General features: G+C 42.4%; 1 protein-coding gene across 1 annotated transcript in view; it reads left to right on the top strand.

The window, feature by feature from the left end:
- The window catches only part of CMIP (c-Maf inducing protein), a 193,531-nt gene that overhangs the window by 96,124 nt on the left and 84,520 nt on the right, over nt 1–12,887 (top strand). Inside the window, exon 2 of the mRNA XM_060788425.2 lies at nt 11,701–11,826. Within this exon, the coding sequence (XP_060644408.2) occupies nt 11,701–11,826 (126 nt within the window). The remainder of the gene's footprint in view (nt 1–11,700; nt 11,827–12,887) is intronic.

The raw sequence follows: 12,887 nt of genomic DNA, 5'->3' as shown, positions 1-12,887 counted from the left end.
CATGAGTATTTGTGCCAAGTTTGGTGCAGGTCCATCATTGTTTGAGTCCACAGTGCTCTCTGGATGTAGTTGAACTACAATTCCCAAACTCAAGGTCAATGCCCACCAAACCCTTCCAGTATTTTCTGTTGGTCATGGGAGTTCTGTGTGGCAAGATTGGTCCAATTCCATCATTGGTGGAGTTCAGATTGCTCTTTGATTGTAGGTGAACTATAAAAATTACATTTATGAAGTAACAACTAAAATAATGTTATGGTTGGGGGTCACCACAACATGAGGAACTGTATTAAGGGGTCATGGCATTAGGAAGGTTGAGATGTCTGGCAGAACAGTTCAGCTGTCTAGGTTGAACTTGGGACATTGCTTTGTTAAAATAGTAAATTCTTGCAGGATAGTTGTGATTAGTAACTATCCAACAGTCCTCATTGTTCAAAGAATAACAGGATGGCCAACAGGATGTTAAAATGTTACATTTTAACTTTTGGATTTTAAAGAAGTTGCATTCCCTTCTTCTTCCCACTGTAATATTATCAGGATAATAAGAAATGTGCCTTTTTGCACTACGAAAGTAAGAACATTCTCAGCACTTTTGGTATTTTGTAGAGTACAGGCAGTCCCTGAGTTACAAACATACAACTCATAGTTAAGAACAGGGATGAGACAACAGGAAGTGAGAGGAGTCAGTCTCTCAATAGAGTTTTTACCTACATACAAATTCAAAGACATTGGACTATGGACTAGTATGCTGAATCTATACAAGAAGTTTGTTAGTAAACCTGACATGTTACTCTTAACCTTTTGGTTAGCAAGTTTAGGGGCTCCCCTGAATTATTATTATTATTATTATTATTATTATTATACTAGCCATCCCCTGCCACGCGTTGCTGTGGCCCAGTCTGTGTATATGTGTTTTGTGTGTGTGTATACATGTGTGTATGTGTATATATGTGGTGTTGTGCATGCGTTGTAATGCATTTTTTATTTTTTGGCTTTTTAACTCTCTTTTGCTGTGTTTTTCAGAGTGATGGTCACTCGTTGGCCTGATAGGTGTATTGTGTCCAAATTTGGTGTCAATTCGTCTGGTAGTTTTTGAGTTATGTTAATCTCACAAACGAACATTACATTTTTATTTATATAGATTTATTTATACCCCGCTTTATTTCCCCAAAGAGGACTCAAAGCAGCTTGACATATAAGCATTAGTACACAATTGAAAAATATACAAAAATGCAAACATTGAAATAGAATTAAACACAAACAGCATTAAAAAAAAAATCACAGTTAAAAAGGCGAATGTCTTCTACTGAAAACTTCCAAGACTAAAATTTCCCCTTTTATGTAGATTGCAGCCCCCTCTACTGTTTAACATCAAAATATCTTTTTTTTTTTCAAAACCAGAAGTGGACTTACAGCCACACTTGGCCTCCTGTTTTGTATTTTTTGGGAGGGGGCATTTTTTGTATAACTCCTAATGGGCAGAAAATTGGCCCCTAGGATCACTGCAGTTGCCTGTCTCTACATTATTACTATTATGATAATGATTATTATTTTCTATCATTTCCCAATCCATGACCAAAGATTATTTATAACCATTGAAATAAAGAAAACTAAATTTTTACCGCATGCATAGAGTAACAATGTATTTAAACTATTAGTAACCTTAAAACCAATTAAAGCAGTGTTTCTCAACCTTCCTAATGCCACAACCCCTTAATATGGTTCCTCATGTTGTGGTGACCCCCAACCATACCATTTTTGTTGCTACTTCATAACTAATTTTGCTACTACTCACCTCACTACCTGTGAGGATGCTTGCCATAGATGCAGGCGAAATGTCAGGAGAGAATGCCTCTAGACGATGGCCATATAGCCCGAAAAAACCTACAACAACCCAGTCATTCCGGCCATGAAAGCCTTCGACAATACAATTTTGCTACTGTTATGAATCGCAATGTAAATATTTCATATGCAGAATGTATTTTCATTCACTGAACCAAATTTGGCACAAATACCCAATACGCCCAAATTTGAATACTGGTGGAGTTGGGGGAGATGGATTTTGTCATTTTGGAGTTGTAGTTTCTGGGATTTATAGTTCACCTACAACCAATGAGCATTCTGAATTCCACCAACAAAAGAATTGAACCAAATGTGGCACACAGAACTCCCATGACGTACAGAAAACACTAGAAGGGTTTGATGGGCATTGACCATGAGTTTGGGAGTTGTAGTTCACCTAACATCTAGAGAGCACTGTGGACTCAAACAAGGATAGATCTGGACCAAACTTGGCACGAATACTCAACATGCCCAAATATGAGCACTGATGGAGCTTGTGGAAAATAGACCTTGACATTTAGGAGTTGTAGTTGTTGGGATATATAGTTCACCTACAATCAAAGAGCATTCTGAACTCCACCAACGATAGAATTGGGCCAAACCTTCCACACAGACCTTCCATGACCAACAGAACATACTGTGTTTTCTGATGGTCTTTGGTGACTCCTCAGACACCCCCTCATGACCCAAATTGAGAAATGCTGAATTAAAGACATTGGCATAAATAACAAATAGGCAATGCAGCTCATTTTATAAGACTTGCTCCTGACACGAAAAAAAAAAACTGGTTTCCCTTGAACTGTGAGTTTTCAAAGGCTGACTAACACCCCAGCCCCCCACCCAAAAAAAAAAGGTATTCAGGTGCATTTACATTGTACAATGAATGTGGCTTGGCACCATTTTAATTGCCATGGCCTGAGGCTATGGAATCCTGTGATTTGTAGTTTGGTGATGCACCAGAAAGAAATGCTCAAGACCTTGTAAAGCTACAACTCCCACGATCCCATACTATTGAGTTATGGCAGTTTCAAACTTCCCCAGGATAATGCTCCTGGATTCTTCTCTGTGCACCCCATGAATGATTATAATGGAAAACATCGTCACCCAGAATTATTATAATGAAAGCTGTTGTCACCGCTGTGTTTATTCTCTCGCATCTTGGAGCGTTTCAAGGCTGAAATCCTTTCAGAGATTTCAAGGAGAGATTGGAGCCTGGCTTGACAAATGATGCCGTCTGTTTAGTGCCAAGCAGAGATAGCAGAAACGCTCCAGTGCCCTGGGCTGAATTTCTGGAGACATTTGCTTTCGGCTTTGCCCTGAACAGGAGAAAGGAGCGTGAAGCAGAAACAATCCAGAATTTGCAACAAAGGAAAGGTGGCTCTGAGTCAGACGGAGGAGGAGGGCACACTAGGAAGAAGGTCACCAGTTCTTCCATGTTTGGGTTGCTGTGAGTCTTTCGGGCTCTATGGTCATGTTCCAGAAGTATTTTCTCCTAACGTTTCACCTGCATCTGTGGCAGGCATCCTCAGAGATAAATTCAAAGGTCTGTTGGAAATGAAGTAAGTGGAGTATCTATCTGTCTATTTATGTATCAATCCATCTATCTATCTATCTGTGGAAAGTCCAGGATGGGGGAAATAACTCTTTTTTGTGTGATAAGGTAAGGATATTCCACCCTGGACATTCGACAGACAGACAGACTGACAGATAGATAAATAGTCCACTTGCCTCATTTCCAACATACCTCACACAGATAAGGGTTCTTTCTCCCACCCTGGAGATTCCATGGATGGATGGATGGATGGACGGACGGAAAGACAGACAGACAGACAGACAGATACTCCACTTGCCTCATTTCCAACAGACCTCACACAGTTAAGGGTTCTTTCTCCCACTCTGGACATTCCACAGATAGATAGATGGACGGACGGACAGACGGATGGACAGACAGACAGACAGATACTCCACTTGCCTCGTTTCCAGCAGACCTCACACAGATAAGAGTTCTTTCTCCCACCCTGGACATTCCATAGATAGATGGATACTCCACTTGCCTCGTTTCCCTGGAAATTCGACAGATAGATGGATGGATGGATGGATGGGTAGGTAGATAGATATTCCACTTGCCTCATTTCCCTGGACATTCCACAGATAGATAGATGGATGGATGGATAGATGGATGCATAGATACTCCACTTGCCTCATTTCCCTGGACATTCCACGGACAGGCAGACAGACAGACAGACAGACAGACAGACAGGTAGATTGATACTCCAGTTGCCTCATTTCCCTGGACATTCCACAGATGGATGGATGGATGGATGGATGGATGGATGGATGGATAGATAGATAGATAGATAGATAGATAGATAGATAGATAGATACTAGGGCTGGGCAACCACGGAAAAATTTGTTTCTAAAATCGATTCGTTTTTTGGGGGGATTTTGCGTTTCGATTTTTAAAAGAATTCCGAAATTTTTCTTTTAAAAAGTTCGATATATACGAAATTTCGTAAATTACAAAACAATACGAAACAATTACGGAACAATTACGAATCGATTCGTTAATGGCGGACGCAACCACGCAATACGCTAAAAAACCTCCAAATGGGACAGGGGGAACTTCTGAAGCTTCCCTCTCCCTCTGTTGTTGACTGTTGGTGTGATATTTATAATTTTTTTTCACTGATTAAACAAACAACAACTATAAAACTTGCCCCAGACATGCGGAAATAATAACGAAACAATTTCAAAACGATAACGAAACGAATACAAAACGAATTCGAAACAATTACAAAACGAATTTAAAAATTCGTTTCGTTTTTTAGTTGCTCCTGAATGGTTCGTTATCGCTTCGTTATTTAAAAAAATAACGAATTTTTAACAAATTACGAAACGAAACCGCCCAGCCCTAATAGATACCCCACTTGCCTCATTTTCCTGGACATTCCACAGATGGATGGATGGATGGATGGATGGATGGATACTCCACTTGCCTCATTTCCAACAGACCTCACACAGATAAGGGTTCTTTCTCCCACCCTGGATATTCCATGGATGGATGGATGGATAGATGATACTCCACTCGCCTCATTTCTAACAGACCTCTGAACTAACCTCTGAGTGAGTATGCCTGCCACAGATGCAGGCGAAATGCTAGGAGAGAACGCTTCTGGAACATGGCCATACAGCCCAGAAAACTCACAACAATTAAGTGATTCTGGCCATTAAAGCCTTTGACAATACATACATCTTCCATGTTTCCTCACAACCTCTGAGGATGCCTGCCATAGATGTGGGTGAAACATCAGGAGATAATGCTTCTGGAATATGGCCATACAGCCACAGCAATCCATCTATCATTCCTTTCTCATTCCTACTCTCTTGAAAATTCCTCTTTTCCTCTGGTCTATTTTTTATACCATTGACAAAACTTTGAAGGAATAATTATATACTGAAGGGAAGATAGTGCCCCACATATCAGTCAAATGATGAAGAGATCCGTTCTGCCTGTCATGTTTTGATCAATTGAAAAATCTGTCTTTGAGTCTCCTGCAAATTTGTAAATGTCTTTAGGAGCACAGGCTGTACTTTGCTGTGGGTTTGTTTGGTTAGAGTGGGAATGGAAGTGTCTCTTTTTGATCCTCAGATTGAATGAATGAATGAATGAACGTATACGGAGTATAACATAATGTGCCCCCTCCCAAGCGCCTTGCAAAATATTTCAGTCATGCTGTCTTGATAATCCATTATGCAGCCTTGCAAGGGAGCCTCTCCCAAACAGATGCTGTCCAGAATTGTATGTTATAGCCTTTTAAATGATTGTTTTTATTGTATTTGGTGATTATATACATTTCTATATGTGCCTGTGTCCCATCTTTTGAGAAGTAGAGGAACAGAGTTCTTTGTCTGTCTGTAAAAAGAGCAGGGAGACTTCTCTCATGTCCCCGCATGGGAAGCTGGAGCTGACAGAGGGAGCTCATCTGCGCTCTACAAAAAGCAGAGTCAAAGTAAGAAAACTAGAAATTACATTCTGAATGGAAATTTGCCAAGTTGAATTTGCAACTGTGCAAAAGAAAATCCAACCACAGGTGTCTCATTAAATGTTTGTACATTGTTTTACAGTATGTCTTAATTTAGGTCTAGGTGTTCCTACTTAATTTAGGCCTACTTGGAATTATACTAAATGTCCTTTGGCCACTTGGAGTGCCTCTGGTGTTGCTGCAAGAAGGTCCTCCATTGTGTATGTGGCAGGGCTCAGGTTGCATTGCAGTAGGTGGCCTGTGGTTTGCTCCTCTCCACTCTCACATGTCGTGGACTCCACTTTGTGACCCCATTTCTTAAGTTTGGCTCTGCATCTCGTGGTGCCAGAGCGCAGTCTGTTCAGCGCCTTCCAAGTCGCCAAGTCTTCTGTGTGCCCAGGAGGGAGTCTCTCATTTGGTATCAGTCATAGATTGAGATTCTGGGTTTGAGCCTGCCACTTTTGGACTCTTGCTTGTTGAGGTGTTCCTGTGATTATCTCTGTATATCTTAGAAAACTATTTATTGATTGAAGGCATTGGCGTGCAGACTGATATCCAAACATAGGAAGGACCAGAGATGTCATTGCCTTGCTTCTTTCACTATTGGCTGCTATTTCCGGTTGGATGTCAGGTGGGGCAATACCGGCAGTGGCGTATGGCGCAGACAGTGAACTCTAGTTCTGTTGTAATGCAAATAGTCCGATTCACTTAACTTTGGAAGAATTTTTATAAACTGGTGTGTATTGGTGGTAGTTGAGAATCAATTGAGATAAATGTGAGATAATGTAATTTATTTTTATTTATCGTGTCAGGAGCAAACCAAACAGTTGTATTGCATTTTTAAACAAATAAACAAACAAACAAAACACAAAGTTTGCGAGCTTGGTAGTTGATTAAATGTCCTTTGACCAGTATCTGGCCACTTGGAGTGCCTCTGGTGTTACTATAAGAAGGTCCTCTGCATTTCTTGGTGCTAGAGCACAGTCTGTTCAGTGCCTTCCAAGTTGCCCAGTTTTCTGTGTGCCCAGGAGGGAGCCTCTCATTTGGTATCCGACATGGATTGAGATTCTGGGTTTGAGCCTGTCACTTTTGGACTCTTGTTTGCTGAGGTGTTCCAGCGAGTGTCTCTGTAGATCTTAGATAATGTAATAATAATATACTTTTTAAGATTCTATCTCTCCGAAGCAGCTCAGGGTGGAATACAGTACACATATACAGCAAACGTTCAATGCCATTATATAATTGACAATGACAGACAGTACATAAACATGGGTAAAGGTTTCCCATCTTTTCCCATCTCCGGCATCTCTAGGCTGTGCTCGACTCCAGCCATAAGGGGGTGCTGTCACTCCATCTTCTATGCCAAGGAGCTTTGTTGTTCCTTGGACACTCCCCTGAGTGAATCGCCAGCATGTTCACATGGGTGTCTTTTATTACCTCCCTGCCTTAGGTAAAGGTAAAGCTTTTCCGTGACATTAAGTCTAGTTGTGTCTGACTCTGGGGGTTTGTGCTCATCTCATTTCTAAGCTAAAGAGCCGGCATTATCCATAGACACCTCCAAGGTCATGTGGCTGGCATGACTGCATGGAGCGCCATTACCTTCCCACTGGAACGGTACCTATTGATCTACTCACATTTGCATGTTTTTGAACTGCTAGGTTGGCAGAAGCTGGGGCTAACAGCAGGAGCTCACACCGCTCCCTGGAATCGCATCTGTGACCTTTCGGTTAACAAGTTCAGCACCTCAGTGCTTTAACCCACTGCGTCACCCGCCATAGTGGTACCTATTTATCTATGCACCTTGCTGTTTTTGAACTGCTAGGTGAGCAGAAGCTGGCCTAATGATTGGGAGCTCACCCCAACCCAGGCTTGAACTGTCGACCTTTTGATCGACAAGGTTTTCTGCAGCTGGTGGTTTAACCCGTTGTGCTAAAGCCCAGCATAGTAAATGTCAAAGGATTTGAAATACAATTTCATCACATGGACATGGCACAATTGTTTAGATCTCTCTTTCCATTCCTTTATTATCTATCCTCTCTCCCTTCCCATAACACTACTCCTGAACGCCATTAAACTGTAAGATATAGGGTCAGCCCTAGAAACCGAGTCTAAAAAGGGCTCAGTGAGTCAAAAAGGCTGCTAAAGCAATGCCATGTCAGGGGCATTACATCAAGCTGACACCTTCCAGCTCCTGTTGCTGATTCAGAGCCTTGTTACTGATGAGCAAACCAGAACATTATTGTTCTGCCCCCGTTTTGCATAAAACACACCACTCTCACTCATGCTGCTCTTTCATTCAAATCATAAACAAACTATGAATATTAAGCTGGGCGATGCCAGGTCATTTCCTGAACCAAATTTGCAAGACCACAACATGGTAGTTGACAACCTCTTGGAGATCTTTTGTTCTTCAGGCCACTATAAATCGAGGCAAACTATACCGGTTTATGAAAACACAAGTACACTCCCTCATTGCCTACTGATCCTTGTTGAATAAGCACAGTGATTCATGCCAGTTGGCACTGCCATTCTCAGGCACCGGGCCTCGCTTTGTGCATCGAAACCAACGCATGACTTAGTCGGCAGATTTTCCTTTAGCTTGAGCTGTTTCCTGGCGCATGATCCAATTCTGGCATCAGGAAAGGCTCCGGAGTGGGGGAGTGCATTGAATCATTCTGCACATCTCCGTGAGTGGGGACTGAAAACATGGTTTTGGGGCTCCATCAAGTGGTTGTGCCATCCTTGGGTCTGAGAGATTATTGTGGGATGGCCCTCCATTGCAGAAGGACATGAGCAGAGCAAAGGCTTAGTCCAACATTCTGGATGCAGCATGGTTGCACATGAAACTGAGCATGTTGCATTCATTACCTTGGGAAGTCAGACTTGGCCATGGCGGTCCACACTCTCGTTACATCAAGGATAGACTACTGCAACGCAATCTACGTGGGGCTGCCTTTGAAGACTGCTCGGAAGCTTCAAATAGTCCAACGAGAGGCAGCCAGGTTAATAACTGGGGTGGCATAAAGGAAGCATACAACTCCCATGTTACGCCAGCTCCACTGGCTGCCAGTTTGCTACCGGGCACAATTCAAAGTGCTGGCTTTGGCCTATAAAGCCCTAAACGGCCCCGGCGCAAATTACCTGTTTGAACGCATCTCCCTCTATGAGCCATCGCGGAGATCTTCCAGGGAGGCCCTTCTTTCCGTCCCGCCATTGTCACAGGCACAGGTGGGGACGAGAGACAGGGCCTTCTTGGTGATTGCTCCCCTGATATGAAACTCCCTTCCTGGTGAGATCAGGTCGGCCCCCTCCCTCCTGTCTTTTAGAAGGATGGTAAAAACTTGACTGTAGGACCAAGCTTTCGAGACAGGGCAATGAAGCGGCAATAGGAAAGTTGACCAGGCCAATTGGATTTGACGCAGATGACTAGGATGGTTTTAAATGGTGTATTTTAATATTTTGATAAATGTTTTTAAATGGTTATGTATTGTATGTGAATTTGTGTCCCGGCATTGAATGTGTGCCGTGTATATGCTGTGCTCCGCCCTGAGTCCCCTTCGGGGTGAGAAGGGTGGAATATAAAGGCTTCAAATAAATAAATAAATAAATAAATAAATAAATAATGTTGCCATTCCATACAACCAGTGTGTAAGCACCATCCATGGGGCTTTACACCATACACCCCTAAAATAGCATCTCAGAAACTCTTGGGAATCTCTACTCTGGTTTACATAGAGAAGTGGTTCTCAATCTGTGGGTCCCCAGATGTTTTGGCCTTCAACTCCCAGAAATCCTAACAGCTGGTAAGATGGCAGGGATTTCTGGGAGTTGTAGACCAAAACACCCACAGTTTGAGAACCACTAAATAGAGAATTAATTCAGTTTGATATCACTTTAGCCTTCTTCTTCAAAGAGTTCTGATGCCTCATCAAACTACAACTCCCAGGATTTTATAGCATTGACCCATGACAGCTTAAGTCAGCATTTCTGAAGCTGGGGGTCGGGACTCCTGGGGGGGGGGTCACATGAGGGTGTCAGATGGGTCACCAAAGACCATCAGAAAACACAGTATTTTGTGTTGGTCACAGGGATTCTGTGTGGGAAGTTTGGCCCACTTCTATTGTTGGTGGGGTTCAGAATGCTCTTTGATTGTAGGTGAACTATAAATCCCAGCAGCTTCAACTCCCAAATGTCAAGGTCTGTTTTCCCCAAACTCCACCAGTGTTCACATTTGGGCATATTGAGTATTTGTTCCAAGTTTGAGACAGATCCATCATTGTTATTTGAGTCCACACTGCTCTATGGATGTAGGTGAACTACAACTCCAAAACTCAAGGTCAATGCCTACCAAACCCTTCCAATATTTTCTGTTGGTCAGGGGAGCTCTGTGTGCCATCACTGGTGGAGTTCAGAATGCGCTTTGATTTTAGGTTAACTATAAATCCCAGCAACTACAACTCCCAAATGTTAAAATCAATCCCCCCCAATCCCACTAGTATTCAGGTATTTGTGCAAAATTTGCTCCAGTGAATGAAAATACATTCTGCATATAAGATATTGACATTACAAATCCCAACAGTAGCAAAATTAGAGTTCTGAAGTATCAACAAAAATAATTTTATGGTTGGGGGTCACCACAACATGAAGAACTGTATTAAGGGGCCGCAGCGTTAGGAAGGTTGAGAACCATTGGTTTAAGTGGTGTCAAAACTGCATTCATTCCCCACTGTGGATGTACCCTTAGCCGTTGTGGCCTGCCGTATCTATTCTTTCACATCTTAACTGTATATCCCATTTTTTTCGTGTCAGGAGCAACTTGAGAAACTGCAAGTTGGTTCTGCTGTGAGAGTATTCGCTGTCTGCAAGTACATTGCCTAGGGGACACCTGGATGTGTTACCATCCTGTGGGAAGCTTTTTTTTGGGGGGGGGGGTAGGGTGGGGTATGAGTGATGGTCACCTTTTGGTCTGTTAGAGGTTTAGTGTCCAAATTTGGTGTCAATTTGTCCAGTGGTTTTTGAGTTCTGTTAATCCCACAAACGAACATTGCATTTTTATTTATATAGATAGATATATTTATGGTTTTATGTCTCGGCGTTGAATGTTTGCCGTATATATGTTGTGCTCCACCCTGAGTCCCCTGCGGGGTGAGAAGGGTGGAATATAAATGTTTCAAATAAATAAATACTCACATTTGCATGGCAGAAGCTAGGGCTAACAGCGGGAGCTCACCCTGCTCTCCTGTTTTTGAACCACCGATCATTCAGTCAGAAAGTTCAACCCACTGTGCCACCAGTCAGAAAGTTTAACCCACTGCACCACCGGGAGCGCCCAGGGAAGGCTAAAGATCTTGAAAAACTGCAACTTCCATGCTTCCATAGTATTTAAGTGATGTCAAACTGCATTCAGTCTAGGGTCGAGGCGCGTCTGTTTTCACTGTGTAAGATGTTACTGTTTTTTATTAATTTCTATGGAGGCTTTTAAACAGAGGCTGGATGGCCATCTGTTGGGGGTGCCTTGAACGCGATTGTCCTGCTTCTTGGCAGGGGGTTGGATTGGATGGCCCATGAGGTCTCTTCCAACTCTATGATTCTATTTCTATTTTGCTAAGGAAGGAGCACAAAGTGGCAGGCAGAACTTTACTTAACACACAGCTCCGTCTTCCCCTCCTGCCTGACGCTTTGTCAATATTTTCTGGCATTTACTTCTTAAAATATTGGTTTGAGCAAATGGTCAATTCGGAACGAGTGACTCAGTCCTCATTAGACTGTGCTTGATGTGCTAAACTCAATCACTTAATCTTTTCCTCCCTTTTCTTCCCCCATTTGTTTTTCTCTGCAGCCAACTGGGTACATGGAAAACTCAATTTCCTACAGCTCAATTGAAGACGTTCAGCTGCTTTCTTGGGAGAATGCCCCGAAGTATTGTTTACAGCTCACCATCCCTGGAGGGACCGTCTTGTTACAGGTACAGTAAACACCAAAGAGCCCCTTTCTCTCTTTCTGCTGCGGGTTCATTGCTCTCATTTCTGTTTGATGGATAAGAGGTTGCTGAATGCAAGGATGAACTGAGAACATCAAAATTATTAATTTATATTCCTGTTATTATTATTATTTGAAACACAACAAGATGAGTCCACTACAAACAAGGTCACTCTGCTGGCTGTTGTATTGGATTGCACGTCGGAGACTTCCCAAGTGTCTAGGATTGTGTGATGTATCAGCTAATAATGTGTGCAGATCCCAGTAAGTTGGCATTCTGCAGCTGGCAGATCGTAATTTGTCAGTGCCGATTGTGTTTAAGTGCAGGCCAAGGTCTTAAGCACTGCACCCAGTGTGCCGATCACCACTGGGACCACTTTGACTGGCTTGTGCCAGAGTCTTTGCAGTTTGATCTTTAAATCCTCATATCGTGTCAGCTTTTCCAGTTGTTTCTCTTCAATCCTGCTGTCACCTGGGATTGTGACATCGACGATCCATACTTTGTTTTTTAACATGATTGTGAGGTCAGGAGTATTATGCTCCAAAACTCTTGTCTGTTTGAATCTGGAAGTCCCAGAGTAGTAGCTTGACATGTTCATTTTCTGTAACTTTTTCCGGCTTGTGATCCCAACAGTTCTTTGTCACAGGCAGATGGTATTTGTGACACAAGTTCCAATGGATCATCTGAGCAATGGTGTTATGCCTCTGCTTGTATTATTATTATTATTACTATTATTATTTAAAACATTTATATTCCGCCCTTCTCACCCTGAAGGGGACTCAGGGCGGAGCACAGCATATACATGGCAAACATTCAATGCCAGGACACAAATTCTTATACAATACATAAACATTCAAAAACATTTATCAAAATATTAAAATATACCATTTAAAACCGTCCTAGTTATCCACATCAAATCTAATTGGCCTGGTCATCTTTCCTATAGCCGCTTTATTGCCCTGTCCCGATAGCTTGGTCCCACAGCCAAGTTTTTACCATCCTTCTAAAGGACAGGAGGGAGGGGGTCAACCTGATCTCACCAGGAA

Source organism: Anolis sagrei, chromosome 8 (genome assembly GCF_037176765.1).
Source record: "Anolis sagrei isolate rAnoSag1 chromosome 8, rAnoSag1.mat, whole genome shotgun sequence".
NCBI classification, from domain to species: Eukaryota; Metazoa; Chordata; class Lepidosauria; order Squamata; family Dactyloidae; genus Anolis; species Anolis sagrei.
Note: the sequence above shows the minus strand (reverse complement) of the source record. Positions and strands in the feature narration are given on the sequence as shown.